The sequence below is a fragment of the Biomphalaria glabrata genome, chromosome 5, assembly GCF_947242115.1.
Source record: "Biomphalaria glabrata chromosome 5, xgBioGlab47.1, whole genome shotgun sequence".
Classification (NCBI taxonomy): Eukaryota; Metazoa; Mollusca; class Gastropoda; family Planorbidae; genus Biomphalaria; species Biomphalaria glabrata.
The window spans coordinates 11,550,863-11,566,785 of record NC_074715.1 but is presented as its reverse complement, the minus strand read 5'-3'; the positions used below and the strand labels follow the sequence as shown (position 1 = coordinate 11,566,785).

Genomic DNA, 15,923 nt, shown 5'->3' with positions numbered 1-15,923 from the left:
CATCCGTCCGTCCGTCCGTCCGTCCGTCCGTCTGTCTGTTTCTCTGCCTGTCTGTCTGTCTGTCTGTCTGTCCGTCCGACCGTCCGTCTATCTATCTATCTATCTATCTATCTATCTATCTATCTATCTATCTATCTATCTATCTATCTATCTATCTATCTAAATGTCTCTCTATATGTCTATTTGTTGGTTATTTAAACTCTATATATTTCTCTAACATTCCATACGGTTATCGATCTACTACTCAATGATATCCTCAAATCAATCCTTCGGTTTGTCCAGTATCTTATATTTTGGTATGTTCCAAACACAGGTCAAAGTGACACGTCTTGGGGAGCCTTATAGCCCTTGTACATCCACAGACAATTTTGTGACAAAATACAGTAAAACATACACAAGAAATGTAAGTTTTTTGGTTGTTGTTGTTTTTTTTATTCCTCTATACAGCTTGTAAATTTATGGCCTCAAAATCCATGGACGCGGTTCTTGAAAATGGTTTTAACGATTTCCCTGGAAATGTGACAGTTGATTTTAGAGGCGTAGTGGAGTACAATGCCCCGGCGCAACGTTCAGGGGGGCCACAGGCAGAGAGGCGTCACAAAAATACAATTTTATATATAAGCCTATATTTGTCTATTATAATCATAGAAAATTGGGGAGGGGGGGGCGCCAATAAAGTTTGTTGCCCCGGGAGCAAATTTGACTCACTACGCCTCTGGTTGATTTATATCGTGTGGAAAAGAATGATTAGATGTTTGGCTACACTGGGAAAACTCTGTTTTCACCTTTGTTATTGTTTTCAAACAGAAAAAAAAAAATTAAATTTGGCTAGAGAACTAGGCCATCTTTACCTTAAATAGACTCCGTCTTCGGGTATTTCCACATTTAGAGCGTATCCATTAAAGATTTGAGTAATTAATACTCATTCAGAAACACTTTGCGCATCGTCTCCTAAGTCTGTACCTATAGTTCTGCTGTTATTAAAATTTTATAAACTGTAGTAGATTTATACATTCACTTAACCGGGGGGAGTGGGGGGGGGGTATGGGATGAGGTAAAATATTCCCATCTAACAGTTATCATATATTAAGAGCGAAATAATCGCTCTTTAAGATGTATGTTAGAGGAATTTCTTCCAAAAAAATATTAATTTACTAGTTTTGGAGTGAAGGTTTGATCAATGTTGTTCGGGATTTTCAGGGTAAATTTTCAACACAGAAATTTTCCTCTTTGTTTTAGTATTCCCTTCTTTAAGACCTGTTTATAAATAACAAAATAATAAAATAAAATAACAGCAACATAGAAAAAGAAGAAACAGAATATGGAGAGATGTGGAGGCGATGTAAGGTAACTTAAAGAAAAAAGTCAGAGAGTGAAAAGAGACGAAATCGAAATGTTTGAAATTGAACTTTCCCTTAAAGCATTTCGTGTAGCCTTTAACTCTTTAACTCTCTCCTAATGGACCTCATTCACCAATCGTAAATAAACAACAATTAGTCACGTGATCTTATTGATAAAACAACGAAAAAAAACTGTCAAACATGAGATCGTAAATTGTATAGAAGAGATAGAGAATCACGTGGCTAAATGTTGTTTGTTTACGATTGGTGAATGAGGTCCACTGACGAGGTAAACGTTGACTTGACTTCCATTAAACTAAATTTGTTTTAGGATTTATAAACTTTAATTTGTGGTGTGTAAAAAAAGAGCATGCATTCTCCTATAATTCAATGCCCAATATAACATTTTCTGATAACAAACAAAAAAAAAAGGTTATTGAAGCTTAATCCTAACAGGATAGTGAAATACAAATAAGCAAAACGAATAATACTAGCGGAATAAGAAAAATAATTACAGAGAGAAAGAGCTAAGGTGGTGTACACTCATGGGCATCCTAACAATCACAAAGTCAAAATTCTAAGTTTACACGGGATTCTAGCTCGAGACCCACTCGGCCACCAAGCTCCATTGATTTTTTTTTTAATTGCTTAAGCTTGCTAGACGTTTAGACCCTCATTAAAAAAAAAGCAGTTGTTAACTCTTTCAGACGTGTCAAAAGATCTGCCAGGAGATGTCAGTCAGGGACAAGTGTCATTGTTACGATGAGTCGGAGCTGGAGCTGTATGACGTCATAGAAAATCCGACAGGTCTCAAACCGTGTCGGAACATGTCACGTGAGTCATTTTAACTGTCTTTGCGATATATATACATATATATATAGGGCCGGTCCCAACAATTGCGTGGTCCTATGCGAAATGGATTACGCGGGGCCTACTCTGGGTAGCGATAAGGATAACTTCAAAATTTAGATTTTGTATAAGAAAATACATTCGTCTTTGCAATAAATGTTCAGTGAATTAATACATTAATAATTAATTATATTAATTATGAGTTTTCCTGAGATTTTTCAGGAGATTTCCAAGACTTTTTCGTGTATATTTTGCAATTTCAGGAGATTTTAAGGAGGCCGTGGAAACCCTGTTATTATATATATATATATTAGATTTAATCTAATAGTTTACACCTAGAATTATCGCGGGGCCTATGAAAGTGCAGGGCCCACTGCGGTCACATAGTTTGCAGTCAAAGCAGGACGTTTTGGCGCCGCCGTTTTGGCGACGCCGTTTTGGCGCGAAGGTCGTTTTGGCGCGAGCCGTTTTGGCGACGGGACGTTTTGGCGCGAAATACATTATGTACATTTATTGTATTATTTCTTTTAAAAGAATTATTCATATCTATGTTTTGCATGAGTGTTTGTGTTAAGACATATTTTTCACGTACTAAATGTAAATGTGTGTTTGTTTTTCACATCATTTTCTTAAACATTTTGGCTTGTGTATGTGTGCTTATTAAAAGGCACACTTTTATTTTCAAAAAAAGTTTTTAAAGATATTACTTTAAAATTAAAAACAAAAATCGCGTGAGAGAGGGGAGTGGTGGAGGAAAGAGTATATACAAGGAGTGAAATGTGAGCAGAAGAGAAGAGGGGGGGGGGCGGGATAGGTGTCACATGTAATGACCATTCCCAAGGAGATGATCGCCAGACGCATGACGCCAACGACCAGTGCTCGGTGCTGGTCTTGTCTTCATTTGTTTAACTCTACCTGCGTCAATGCGAGATGTGTCACCAAAATCACCCCTACCTAATTTCTCAAAATATATCTATTCACGTTAGAGTTTGTACTGACCACATTCGTGTCTTGATCTTTACTATGTGTGGAGTTATTGTGGTCATTTAGTGTAATAGAGCTTTAGATGTTAACATGGTTTTTGTTATATTAAAGTGTAACACTTAGCTAGTTCGTATATTACACTAATGTCAAATAAAAAAAAATCTTTTGGAAAGAAATCCAAAAATGTCATCCAGTGCGATTAGCAGAACTCACATATAGCATGTCATTACCATTCAGGAATCTGACTTATTATAGGCCTATATTCATGAAATAGGCAAAACCTTTATAATTAAAAAAAAAAAACAATTCACTGAACAGTGTTAGAATTCATACTATACATACAATATTATGATAGAGTGAAATAAACATTGTTATAAAAGCTACGTGATTATTAAATTATCCTCAAATGATATCTCGCGCCAAAACGTCCCGTCGCCAAAACGGCTCGCGCCAAAACGTCCCGTCGCCAAAACGGCCGGGCCAAAACGGCGGCGCCAAAACGTCACGTACCGGTTTGCAGTGGCTTAAGGCCGCCCCTGTATTTATATATATATTTATATATCAAAAATTCCAAAATCAAAATCCCAGTCTTCATCGAGTTGCGCTTAACCACTTAGTCACTGCTCCCCCATGTCTTATTATTTCTCTTGTGAATGTTATGATAAGGTTGATAACATCTCTAGTCTTAAAAGGTTTTGTTCTGTTTCAGAGTTAATGTGTGTTTCCAAAGTGGTGTTCCAATACGATGGTACAGACTCCTCCTGTGAATGCAACAATCCGTGCAGGTTGGTGTTCAACTTGAAAGGCAGACATAGGTGTTCCACGAACTACTGCAATAACTAACTAGTAGGATGCCGTGTGATTTAATCTCACTAAAAAAATTAGCAAAAGTTTTCTGCTGAATACTCAGAATGTGCGAAGTGTTCCGTTAAAGAATAAAAATTAGGGAAACACTGAAAGAGATTAATGAAGATTTAATAATGTAAATACTAGCAGATGGCGGCATTGCTGCAAACCTGCCATATCTGGAAAAAAAAATAATACAGTTGACACTGACACTGATGAATCTATTTCACTGTGCTATGTTCTCGCAGTGAGAGTCCATCTCGGCAGTATCAGAAAATAATGATAAACTAACTAGTATTTGACGGATAATAATAATAGTTGTTACTATCATATACACATGCCACACTTATCAAATGTGATGGAATTTTTAAAATTATTATTAAAAGTGTTATAATGTAGTTTTACATATCATAATGACTATAGATTTATTAAATAATTAAGGGAAAACAAACATCTCAGAAAATAGACAACTCGTGTCTGAATTAGCCTTGCAGTTTATTGAGTTATTGCCCCTTTTCTTGCAGTGAGACAGTATATGCAAAGTCAATAGCGTCTCGTCAGTGGCCAAGTCCCTCATATGCTGTAAGTTTCAAAACCACACACACACACACACGGACACACTAGCTCAATAACGCACTCACTCCTCCTCTTTGTTTTTATTACCACGAAGACACGGTTGAAATAGACAATAGCATTTAATAAAGTGAGTGTGTGTGTGGGGGGGGGGGGTTAATGCATGTGCCAAAAAGAATGTGTTTGGAGGAGGAAGGGAGGTTTCATTGAATAATCTAAAAATAAATCAAGTGTTGGGAGGGGGGACGCTATTATGCAAGCAGTCAAAAAATGTATTCTTTTTAAGTCTACAAACTGATAGGTCAAAGAAGAGTATGTATGCAGATTAGGAGTTCTGTGTCGTTCAATTGCAGAAAGCGTATTACATTTTAAAACTAATATCTAACTCACTCTAAAACTCATCTTTTCACCCCGGCATTCTGGAGTCGTCTGGAGTATCCAAGACAGCTCACGACAGTGCCGCATATCTTGCATCATTCACACTGCACAGCCACCTAACAATCGCTAGCTCCCTCTCACCGTCACCATAGAGACACACACCCAGATACCCCGCCACACACAAACACTCTATAACAGCTTTACGTTTTATGAATTAAAAATAAAATGTTGGTATCTTAATGCATGCTCATTTTCTACAGGATTTGCTGATTCAAGCCATATGCCAGGAAAAACCAAACAGCACCTGCTCAGTACTGAAGAACAAAGATAACCTTAACAAACTGTAATTTTTTTTTTGTTTAAAACTTTAATACTGTTCTAAAATTTTTAACATTTTTATACAAACGTTAGAACTGATTTGTAAGAAAAAGCAAAAGTCCTTGTGATTTCAATGGACAAACAAAATAATTCTCAATTTCTGTTAAAGTCTATATTAGTGTTGCAAATATTTGAGACATTACATAGACAATCCTTAATTGTTTTTAGCAGACGAAAATTTTAAAGACTGAATTTTTAAATTTGTTGCTAAATTTTTATTTACAGGAAAATATGTGAGACTGGAAACATTGTGTCTTATTATCAATACAACAACCAGTGTCTCATTCTATGACTCTTACATGTATTTGTCTTACATGTATTCCTCTCTTACAAGTATTCGTGTCTTGCATGTATTTGACTCTTACATGTATTCGTTTCTTACATGTATTTGTCTCTTAGATGTATTTGTCTCTTGTTTTTGTATTCGTCTCTTATTTGTATTTGTCTCTTACATGTATTTTGTCCCGGCTGTCTGAGTGAGACCAATCGTTATAATAGGCCTGAACACTGAACTGCGACGTCACAGCCTGTGGGCAGTTTAGACCAATAGCTCGTTGTCACGTCATAGGTCGTGACGTCACACCTGTGACGTGGCAACGTGCTATTGGTCTGAACAGACCACAGGTTACGAACATTGGCGTAGCTAGGGGTGAGGGACGGGTCCAAAGTCGACAGTCCCCTGGGCTCCTAACTGAGGGCATCCCAAATGAGTGTCCGAAATTTAATTATTTTTTTTACATTAAATATTATGCACCTGACATGTAATCCTGCTATTCTCATTGTTACATAAGTTAGTGACCATAAGTTAGTGACCATGTTGCTAGTATTCCACACATTAGACTTATATATTTCTTAAGTACATTATCTCATTATTTTCGAATGTCAAAATGCAGGGTCCTCCAAATCCCAAACCTACGACACTGGTTGCGACGTGTCACACCAGTGTTTAGGTCTTCTATGGCGATTGGTCTCGGTCTAAGCCTCATAGAGTTCTGTAATCTGTGAATCTCAAGATGCGTGTATAATTTTATCATCTATTGAATATGTTTATATCATGTAGATCTAACTTGTTTGAATACTATAGATCTATCTAACATGTTTGTATCATGTAGATCTGCATCATGCAGATCCGTTAAACGTGTCTATATTATATAGATCTGTAAAACTTGTCTGTATACTGTGGCGTAGCAACCAATGTATATTTATAATTCTTAAATTATATTTATGGTATCCAAGCATGATAAAAATGTAATGTAAATCTTATAACTGTAAAATCAAATTTATTAAAGGAAGACAACTCTTTAATTGTCATTATGGAGTTCATTAAATTCTAACGTGTCTATAATTTCAATAAAAATAATAGGCCTTAAAATAATGGTATAGATAATTTGTAAACAATTTGAAAGTGCTCTATTATATAAATTATCTTTGTCTTTCTTTTTATTTCTTTATTTTACCATGATACTAGTTAAAATACACGAATTTATAGTATATATAGATATTAAATTAACGTTTCTTATTTCCTAAACATTTTACTCATGAAAAGATAATTTAATGTAAATCGTTGTAAACAACCTGTTATGTATTGAAACATTTTCATTATATTATTATTGTAATCCTGAATGAAGTAATCTTAATTTGTATTGCACACTCCTCCCCAAACTTTGTAGAGGATTCATCCAAAGTACACAAAATGAGTTCTTCAAGACTATGCTCAATAGCACAATGCTGGTTCTACTGAGTAGGATAAACATTAATTTTCTAACAAATGTATTTCTAAACCTTTTGTCTTTGAAGTTTATGCAAAACACTCAGCCAGATCAATGGCTCCGTGGGATGTCCTCAGTTTCTTATGCTTGTGACGAACAATTCACATTCAGAACATATGATGATTCAGTATGTGACTGGGATGAACCCTGACATTGACCTTTCAAATGACCCGAAATTTGAGGACCTCGTTCTCGTTTACCTCCAAAGGGAACGCGTGTACTCTCTGTGTTGTCTGTCGTATTAGTTGTTTTCACGGAAATTACATACAGTATGGATCAATTTGGGTTCAGTCGCACTTAATTTACAGGAGGGGGCCTCACGTCTTATTCTTGAACGCAGGTCCACGGATACCCTGATACGCCACTGTTTGTATAATATCATGTAGATCTGTCAAACTTGATTGTATTGTATAGATTTGTCAAACTTGCCTGTATCATGTAGATCTGTCCAACTTGATTGTATTGTACAAATTTGTCAAACTTGATTGTATTGTATAGATTTGTCAAACTTGCCTGTATCATGTAGATTTGTCAAACTTGATTGTATTGTACAGATTTGTCAAACTTGCCTGTATCATGTAGATCTGTCAAACTTGCTTGTATCATGTCGATCTGTCAAACTTGCCTGTATCATGTAGATCTGTCAAACTTGCCTGTATCATGTAGATCTGTCAAACTTGCCTGTATCATGTAGATCTGTCAAACTTGCCTGTATCATGTAGATCTGTCAAACCTGCCTGTATCACGTAGATCCAACTTCTCTGAATGTCGCAGATGTTTCTATTTACGTCGCGAAGTGGGCGACTGCTGTCAATCAAAACAAGAACAAAGCGGTACAAAAACTCATTCGTACCTCACTCGGTCAGACTCTATCACCGATCAGGGAACATGAAATGAACCAGGATACCTGTGTGTAGTCGCTGAATGAACTCTTTATTTTGTCTGTTGTATTTATGTGTAATTTTCTGTTGTGTTGTCTTTATATAGGAAAAGAATCCTTGTAATCACAACAATCAATGTTTTGTTTTAAAATAGCTGCTTATTTAATCCCTGCTTAACGTTAGTAATATCAACATGTGTACTTTTCCCATCTACTAGGGAGGACTTCATCAAGCTCAATATTTACTTTGAAGATCTGAATTATGAAGAACTGTCAGAACAGGAGGATTACACGGTAAGCACACTCAAATATGGCTGAGTAGTAAAGCGCTTTGCTTTCGAACCTACGGATCTCGGGTTAGAATCTCGTTGAAAAAAAAAAGGGATTTTTTAGCCTGAGAATTTAAAGAACCCCACAGAGTCCCCCCAAACATCCTGTCCATTCTTTGATGTTTTCTTCCCATCAAAATGCCTCGTGTTGAGGGGAAAAATCTTTAAATGCTACTTAGTTAAAAAAAAAGTTTCAAAAAATAGACAATGAGAAAGATAAACTTCTGTTTGCTAATTAGTTAAGAAGCGTGGTCGAGAGGCTTAGCTTGTCTTGGCTACCTAGAAGGGGGCTCGAGGTTCGACCCCCGACTCGGGCAGAGTTGCGTTTACTGAGCACCTATAGGCAGCACGGAAAACCAACTCCTAGATACCCCTCACCCCCCCCCACTGGTCCACAAATGAGATTGGACCAAAGCGCTCTGAGCATGCTATAAGCATGAAAGTAGCGCTAAATAAAAGCTATAAATTAAAAAAAAAACAGTAAAAACTAAACAGAATTGGTTTAGGTAAAAAACAAAAACAAAATTAACATAGCATGTAACTAGATTAGAAACAAATGAAAAAGCTAAGTAGCTAGAGGAACAATAAACCAGCAAGACATTTCTCTCAATCCTTTTTGAAACAAAGCTTATCTAAGGGAAAGAACCGCGAAGTTACTACCGTGTATCTCAATATCGCAGGAATAAGCTTCCTTTTTCTAAATAAAAGGAAATTAATTACCACTTATTGATTAACTATTTTTTTTAATGAGTTCATGTATTGTCATAGTCTATGAATAATTATGCACAATTTCAACTTGGTCGAGAATTGGAAGTGAGATAAATGACATATACGAAATGTGATAAGGGAAATAACTCCATACATAAAGCCACATATCTCATTAAGTATGATTTATTTTCCTTTTTCGATACCAAACAAAATTATAAATAACACATAATTAATTAATTAATTGGCTCAATTTTTATTTCTTTATTCATGTTTTAAATAAACAAATAATTGTGTAAATTTGCAACTTGATCTGAGAATGAGTGTGGGAGAAATAACGTGTACGAAAACTGTACCAGATAGACAGACAGACAGATTGACAGAGTGAGTTGATATAAGCTTTGTAAAAATGTAACAGAATTAGAACTTATCTGTCTCATATAGATCTATCCAACTTTTCTGTATTAAATAGATCTATCAAACGTCTCTGTACAATATAGATTTACCAAACTTATCTGTATAATATATCTCTAACTAACTAATTTATATCATGTAGATCTATCAAACTTATCTGTATTATGTATCTCTAACTAACTAATTTATATCATGTAGATCTATCAAACTTATCTGTATCATGTATCTCTAACTAACTAATTTATATCATGTAGATCTATCAAACTTATCTGTATTATGTAGCTCTAACTAACTAATTTATATCATGTAGATCTATCATACTTATCTGTATTATGTAGCTCTAACTAACAAATTTATATCATGTAGATCTATCAAACTTATCTGTATTATGTAGCTCTAACTAACTAATTTATATCATGTAGATCTATCAAACTTATCTGTATTATGTAGCTCTAACTAACTAATTTATATCATGTAGATCTATCAAACTTATCTGTATTATGTAGCTCTAACTAACTAATTTATATCATGTAGATCTATCAAACTTATCTGTATTATGTAGCTCTAACTAACTAATTTATATCATATAGATCTATCAAACTTATCTGTATTATGTAGCTCTAACTAACTAATTTATATCATATAGATCTATCAAACTTATCTGTATTATGTAGCTCTAACTAACTAATTTATATCATGTAGATCTATCAAACTTATCTGTATTATGTAGCTCTAACTAACTAATTTATATCATGTAGATCTATCAAGCTTATCTATATTAAGTAGCTCTAACTAACTAATTTATATCATGTAGATCTATCAAACTTATCTGTATTATGTATCTCTAACTAACTAATTTATATCATGTAGATCTATCAAACTTATCTGTATTATGTTGCTCTAACTAACTAATTTATATCATGTAGATCTATCAAACTTATCTGTATTATGTAGCTCTAACTAACTAATTTATATCATGTAGATCTATCAAACTTATCTGTATTATGTAGCTCTAACTAACTAATTTATATCATGTAGATCTATCAAACTTATCTGTATTATGTAGCTCTAACTAACTAATTTATATCATGTAGATCTATCAAACTTATCTGTATTATGTAGCTCTAACTAACTAATTTATATCATGTAGATCTATCAAACTTATCTGTATTATGTTGCTCTAACTAACTAATTTATATCATGTAGATCTATCAAACTTATCTGTATTATGTAGCTCTAACTAACTAATTTATATCATGTAGATCTATCAAACTTATCTGTATTATGTTGCTCTAACTAACTAATTTATATCATGTAGATCTATCAAGCTTATCTATATTATGTAGCTCTAACTAATTTATATCATGTAGATCTATCAAGCTTATCTATAGCCTATTATGTAGCTCTAACTAACTAATTTATATCATGTAGATCTATCAAACTTATCTGTATTATGTTGCTCTAACTAACTAATTTATATCATGTAGATCTATCAAACTTATCTGTATTATGTTGCTCTAACTAACTAATTTATATCATGTAGATCTATCAAGCTTATCTATATTATGTAGCTCTAACTAATTTATATCATGTAGATCTATCAAACTTATCTATATTAAGTAGCTCTAACTAACTAATTTATATCATGTAGATCTATCAAACTTATCTGTATTATGTAGCTCTAACTAATTTATATCATGTAGATCTATCAAACTTATCTATATTAAGTAGCTCTAACTAACTAATTTATATCATATAGATCTATCAAACTTATCTGTATTATGTAGCTCTAACTAACTAATTTATATCATATAGATCTATCAAGCTTATCTATATTATGTAGCTCTAACTAATTTATATCATGTAGATCTATCAAGCTTATCTGCATTATGTAGCTCTAACTAACTAATTTATATCATATAGATCTATCAAGCTTATCTATATTATGTAGCTCTAACTAATTTATATCATGTAGATCTATCAAGCTTATCTGCATTATGTAGCTCTAACTAATTTATATCATATAGATCTATCAAGCTTATCTATATTATGTAGCTCTAACTAATTTATATCATGTAGATCTATCAAACTTATCTGTATTATGTAGCTCTAACTAACTAATTTATATCATGTAGATCTATCAAACTTATCTGTATTATGTAGCTCTAACTAACTAATTTATATCATGTAGATCTATCAACTTATCTGTATCATATATCTCTAACTAACTAATTTATATCATGTAGATCTATCAAACTTATCTGTATTATGTAGCTCTAACTAACTAATTTATATCATATAGATCTATCAAACCTATCTGTATTATGTAGCTCTAACTAACTAATTTATATCATGTAGATCTATCAAACTTATCTATATTAAGTAGCTCTAACTAATTTATATCATGTTGATCTATCAAGCTTATCTGCATTATGTAGGTCTCTATCAAAACGTTCTGCTATGCCTTTTAGTAGCTAAATAACTATGAACAGTGATACCAAAACTACGGCCCGTGATCCAGTGCGATCCGGCTTATCTACCCACAATGCTTAATGAAGCCGAAAAAGATTTTTTTTTAAACTGGGATTTATTTCTTCGGTGATGAGGCCCGAGAAACATGAGTCGACATTTTTTTGGTGGCCCCTTAGGAAAAAGATTGGGCGAGAAAGGATCCTTTTTAATCCTTTCGATCTATAGAGCAGATGGTGTAAAGGCCATCTTTTTTTTTTAGTCGATGGTTAACGAAGGTGCCGTGTGGCCAGCACGACGACCCACCGTCTTTACTCCAACTAATATCAGGTACCCATTTCATTATTTTAAGTTGGGTGGACTAAAAAATCCAAAAAATTCAAAATCCTAGTCTTCACCAAGATTCGAACCCAAGAGCCTTATGCTGGGAAGCCAAGCGCTTTACCACTCATCCAGGATGATCCACCACACCATTTTACACCATTTTTAGATTTAAAAAAAAAAAGAAAAGAACAAGCTTATGATTCGTATACAAGAGCAACTGTACACAATTGACTCATGGAAAACTAAATTGTTGACATTCGATTCCTATCTCTGTTGCTGTGTTGTGGCTCTGGAAGAAAGGTGTCTGCTGCTACATGTGGGAGTTCCTTCGTGTAGTTTCTTTACTTGACTCCAATATAAGCTGACCCATTTCTGTAAATACCAGGTCATTATGACTCTGTTTACCTCTTCGTCCATAAAAAAAGTTTTGTCATTATCTGGGAAAAGTAAATACGATCTAGTTCCAGGGTGTTGAGCTATTAGTTAAACAGTGTCAGTCCTGTCTGAGTTTGAAACATTAGTTGCGTGGTGTAATTCTATCTATCTATCTATCTATCTATCTATCTATCTATCTATCTATCTATCTATCTATCTATCTATCTAGATCTAATTTCTTTCTCTCTCTCTCTCTCTCTTTCTCTCTCTCTCTCTCTCTTTCTCTCTCTCTTTCTATCTCTCTATATATATATCTGTCTGTCTGTCTGTCTGTCTGTCTATCTATCTATCTATCTATCTATCTATCTATCTATCTATCTATCTATCTATCTATCTATCTATCTATCTATCTATCTATCTATCTATCTATCTATCTATCTATCTGTAGATCTAATCTCTTTCCGTCTCTCTCTCTCTCTCTCTCTCTTTCTCTCTCTATCTTTATATATGTATATATTCATAATCTTCTTCGAGTTCTATTATAATAGAAAATGACAATAATTCATGTGGCAACGCAGACCCAGCTGTAACCTATATACTTTGCAACAGAGTATGCAAAGCCATTGTCAGCGTGGGAACAACTAATGTTGTCTATTCGCCCTTAGACCCTGTCTTGGACGCTAGCTTTCTTTCTCCTCTCAAATGAGTGTCTCTAAGACTTTTGTAAGAGTTGTCTCTTTTGGAAGCCATTGTCTGTCACGTGATCTTATTTCAGCGAGGGCTAGCTAACTCATGGACTGGCCTTTAAAGCATTTGCGGGTGGTTGGTCGTTGTGTTGGCCACGTGACTCCCTCTTTAACCGTAGGTCACATAAAAAGATGATCTTTACATCATCAGCCCTGTAGATCACAAGGTCTGAAAGGGGAACTTCCTTTTTTTTTTTTACTTCCAATGAGAGTGTAGAACAATATTGGCGCTACCCCTTCAAATGTTTTAGAACTTCTCTATCATTACTAAATAGAGACAGACAGACAGAAAGAGAGAGAGAGGGAAAGAGAGAGAGAGAGAGACAGAAATAAAGAGAGACAGACAGAAAGAGAAAAAGAGAGAAATGGAGAGAAAGACAGACAGAGAGAGATCTTTATATTTTTTTTAAATTAATTAGTCTAAAATTAGTCTAAACAAATTTCCTTCACTATTTCAGACCACACAGCTTCTCTCTGACATTGGTGGTACCATTGGACTTTGGATCGGATTGTCAGTCTTGAGTTTGTTTGAGTTGGTGAATCTTGTCACTGAGCTGATTGCTTATCTTTTTTGTATTAAACTGGGCAACCATTGAACCGGTGTACCGACAATTTATGTAACCACCTTTTTTTTTTTAAATTGTGGAGTGTCCTTCATGGTGTCGTCCCTCTCCCCTTATTCGATCATTTGTAATTTTATTGTATAATAAAACACTGATCTAAATGGTTACTGACGGTTATATATTCTCGTATTTTTACGACAATTTATTAATATTTATGAAGTATATTACAATTTGAAGATTATTGAGTCCATTTGAAAACATCTTATAGTTTTAAAATATTGAAGCCTATCTCATTGAACTGTTGGCTCATATTTCTCACGGTTATGGCCAAACTTTGTCACGGTGCCCCCGCTGCGGGGCAGAAGAGGAAACCGTGCCTCATATTCTGTTTGACTGCCCCAGACTTGCTGATCTCCGCCTCAACAGGTCTGGGAAACCAAAACTTCTCGACCTGTATGGTGACATTTATGCACTACGCAAGACAGCAGGGTTTCTGTCCAGGGCTTTTGCAAGACAGGATTTGAGCCTCTAAAGTCCTCACTCAAATGGAGTTTGATGATGATGATGATGATAATCTCATAGAACTGACTAATTGTAACATTTCATTCATCTGTGCTGAAACTTATTTTACTGAAGTAAATGCCATTCCTTCCATTACATCATTATCTCTAGAAATCTCCATTTTCTTTCATACTTTCTAATTCTATGGAATTTACATTCATGGGATGTGACATTTTGGTAGTACTCTATGTCAGATAACATATCACGTGATACAAGTTGACAAGCTCGACCTCCCGGTGTAAACGTGCTAGCCACCAAGTCAAAGTTTTGACTCCACACATTCACCAAGCGCCCACAATAACCACACACACACAATGATTCTAATATACGTAATAAATTTATTTTAAAAAAAAAAACAATCACAGAAGCGTATTACGAATTATCATTTTATTTGATATTTTGAGGATAGAATTTTTTTTTTAGTTACTTCCCTTGAGTTATACTGAACCAGTCTTGTAGCATGTTGTTTATCCCCCTTAATAGCAACTAAAAAAATATTTTAAAAAAGTCATATCAAATAGGTATTTGTACATTGGAGACTGCTAAGCATATTGGATAGCACTGCTTCCCTCGTTATGAAATAAAAGTGTCAATGTACCTAACTATCTATATTCTTAAAGCAAGATTAATATTTTTAATGCTCAGCTTAAAATGAATTGATTTATGTAAGTGTAATTGTTCACTCCACTGGGAACGCAATACTATACAATATACTTACATTTATATTGTAACCATTTTATTATTTTGGTGGTGGTGACTAGCACAAATATTTACACTATTTATTTCCTTAATTATGAAGTTTTGAATCTTAGTTGTAACAAGCTATTATTGATTCGTCTGAATGATTGTATAAATGTGAAATTTAATAAATTTATTTGTATATACCGATATATTATGTTGCCAAAGTGTAATAAACTTGGATTTTTTAAATGCTAACATTGTGTAGTACACTTGAATAGGATGTGCACAATATCAACTTGATCCTAAAATGGGAAGTGGGAGAGGAAAATCTAAAAGAATCTACCCAGACAGACAGACAGAGTGACTTAATCTAAGCTTCAGAGAAAAACGAAATAGAAGATACAAAAATGGGACACGTAATCCTGCTTATATTTATTTCAGTTTCATTATTTCAGTTGCATATTTTCTTATCAGTTCTACTTATTTTTATTTTAGTTTTATCATTACAGTTCGGATGCATATATTCTATTTTGTATTCTCATTTCTGTTTTAGGTATATCATTTTAGTTTCATGATTGCTATTTAGTTTTCAACTAGCCAGTTAGAAAGCTAAATATTTAAGTTATAAGGCTTCTTTCTGTGTGGGAGAGAAGAAAACTTGATCTATATTTTTTTTTATTCTAATTTTTTAGTTTTAGATGAAGTTCAGCGAAATATAAATATTTCGCATTTTAAAAATTAATTTAATTTACTTACTTA

The 15,923-nt window shown here is 34.0% G+C and overlaps 1 protein-coding gene across 4 annotated transcripts in view; it reads left to right on the top strand.

Moving 5' to 3' along the window:
• Positions 1 to 15,419, top strand: part of LOC106062433 (amiloride-sensitive sodium channel subunit alpha-like) — a 45,267-nt gene extending 29,848 nt beyond the window's left edge. For all 4 annotated transcript variants that reach the window (XM_056031122.1, XM_056031121.1, XM_056031120.1 and 1 more), the window contains exons 10-16: positions 314 to 403; positions 2,048 to 2,174; positions 3,883 to 3,958; positions 4,544 to 4,601; positions 5,231 to 5,313; positions 8,216 to 8,291; positions 13,818 to 15,419. In XM_056031122.1, coding sequence (XP_055887097.1) covers positions 314 to 403; positions 2,048 to 2,174; positions 3,883 to 3,958; positions 4,544 to 4,601; positions 5,231 to 5,313; positions 8,216 to 8,291; positions 13,818 to 13,955 — 648 coding nt within the window. In that variant the 3' untranslated portion in view covers positions 13,956 to 15,419. The remainder of the gene's footprint in view (positions 1 to 313; positions 404 to 2,047; positions 2,175 to 3,882; positions 3,959 to 4,543; positions 4,602 to 5,230; positions 5,314 to 8,215; positions 8,292 to 13,817) is intronic.
• Positions 15,420 to 15,923: the final 504 nt, after the last annotated feature.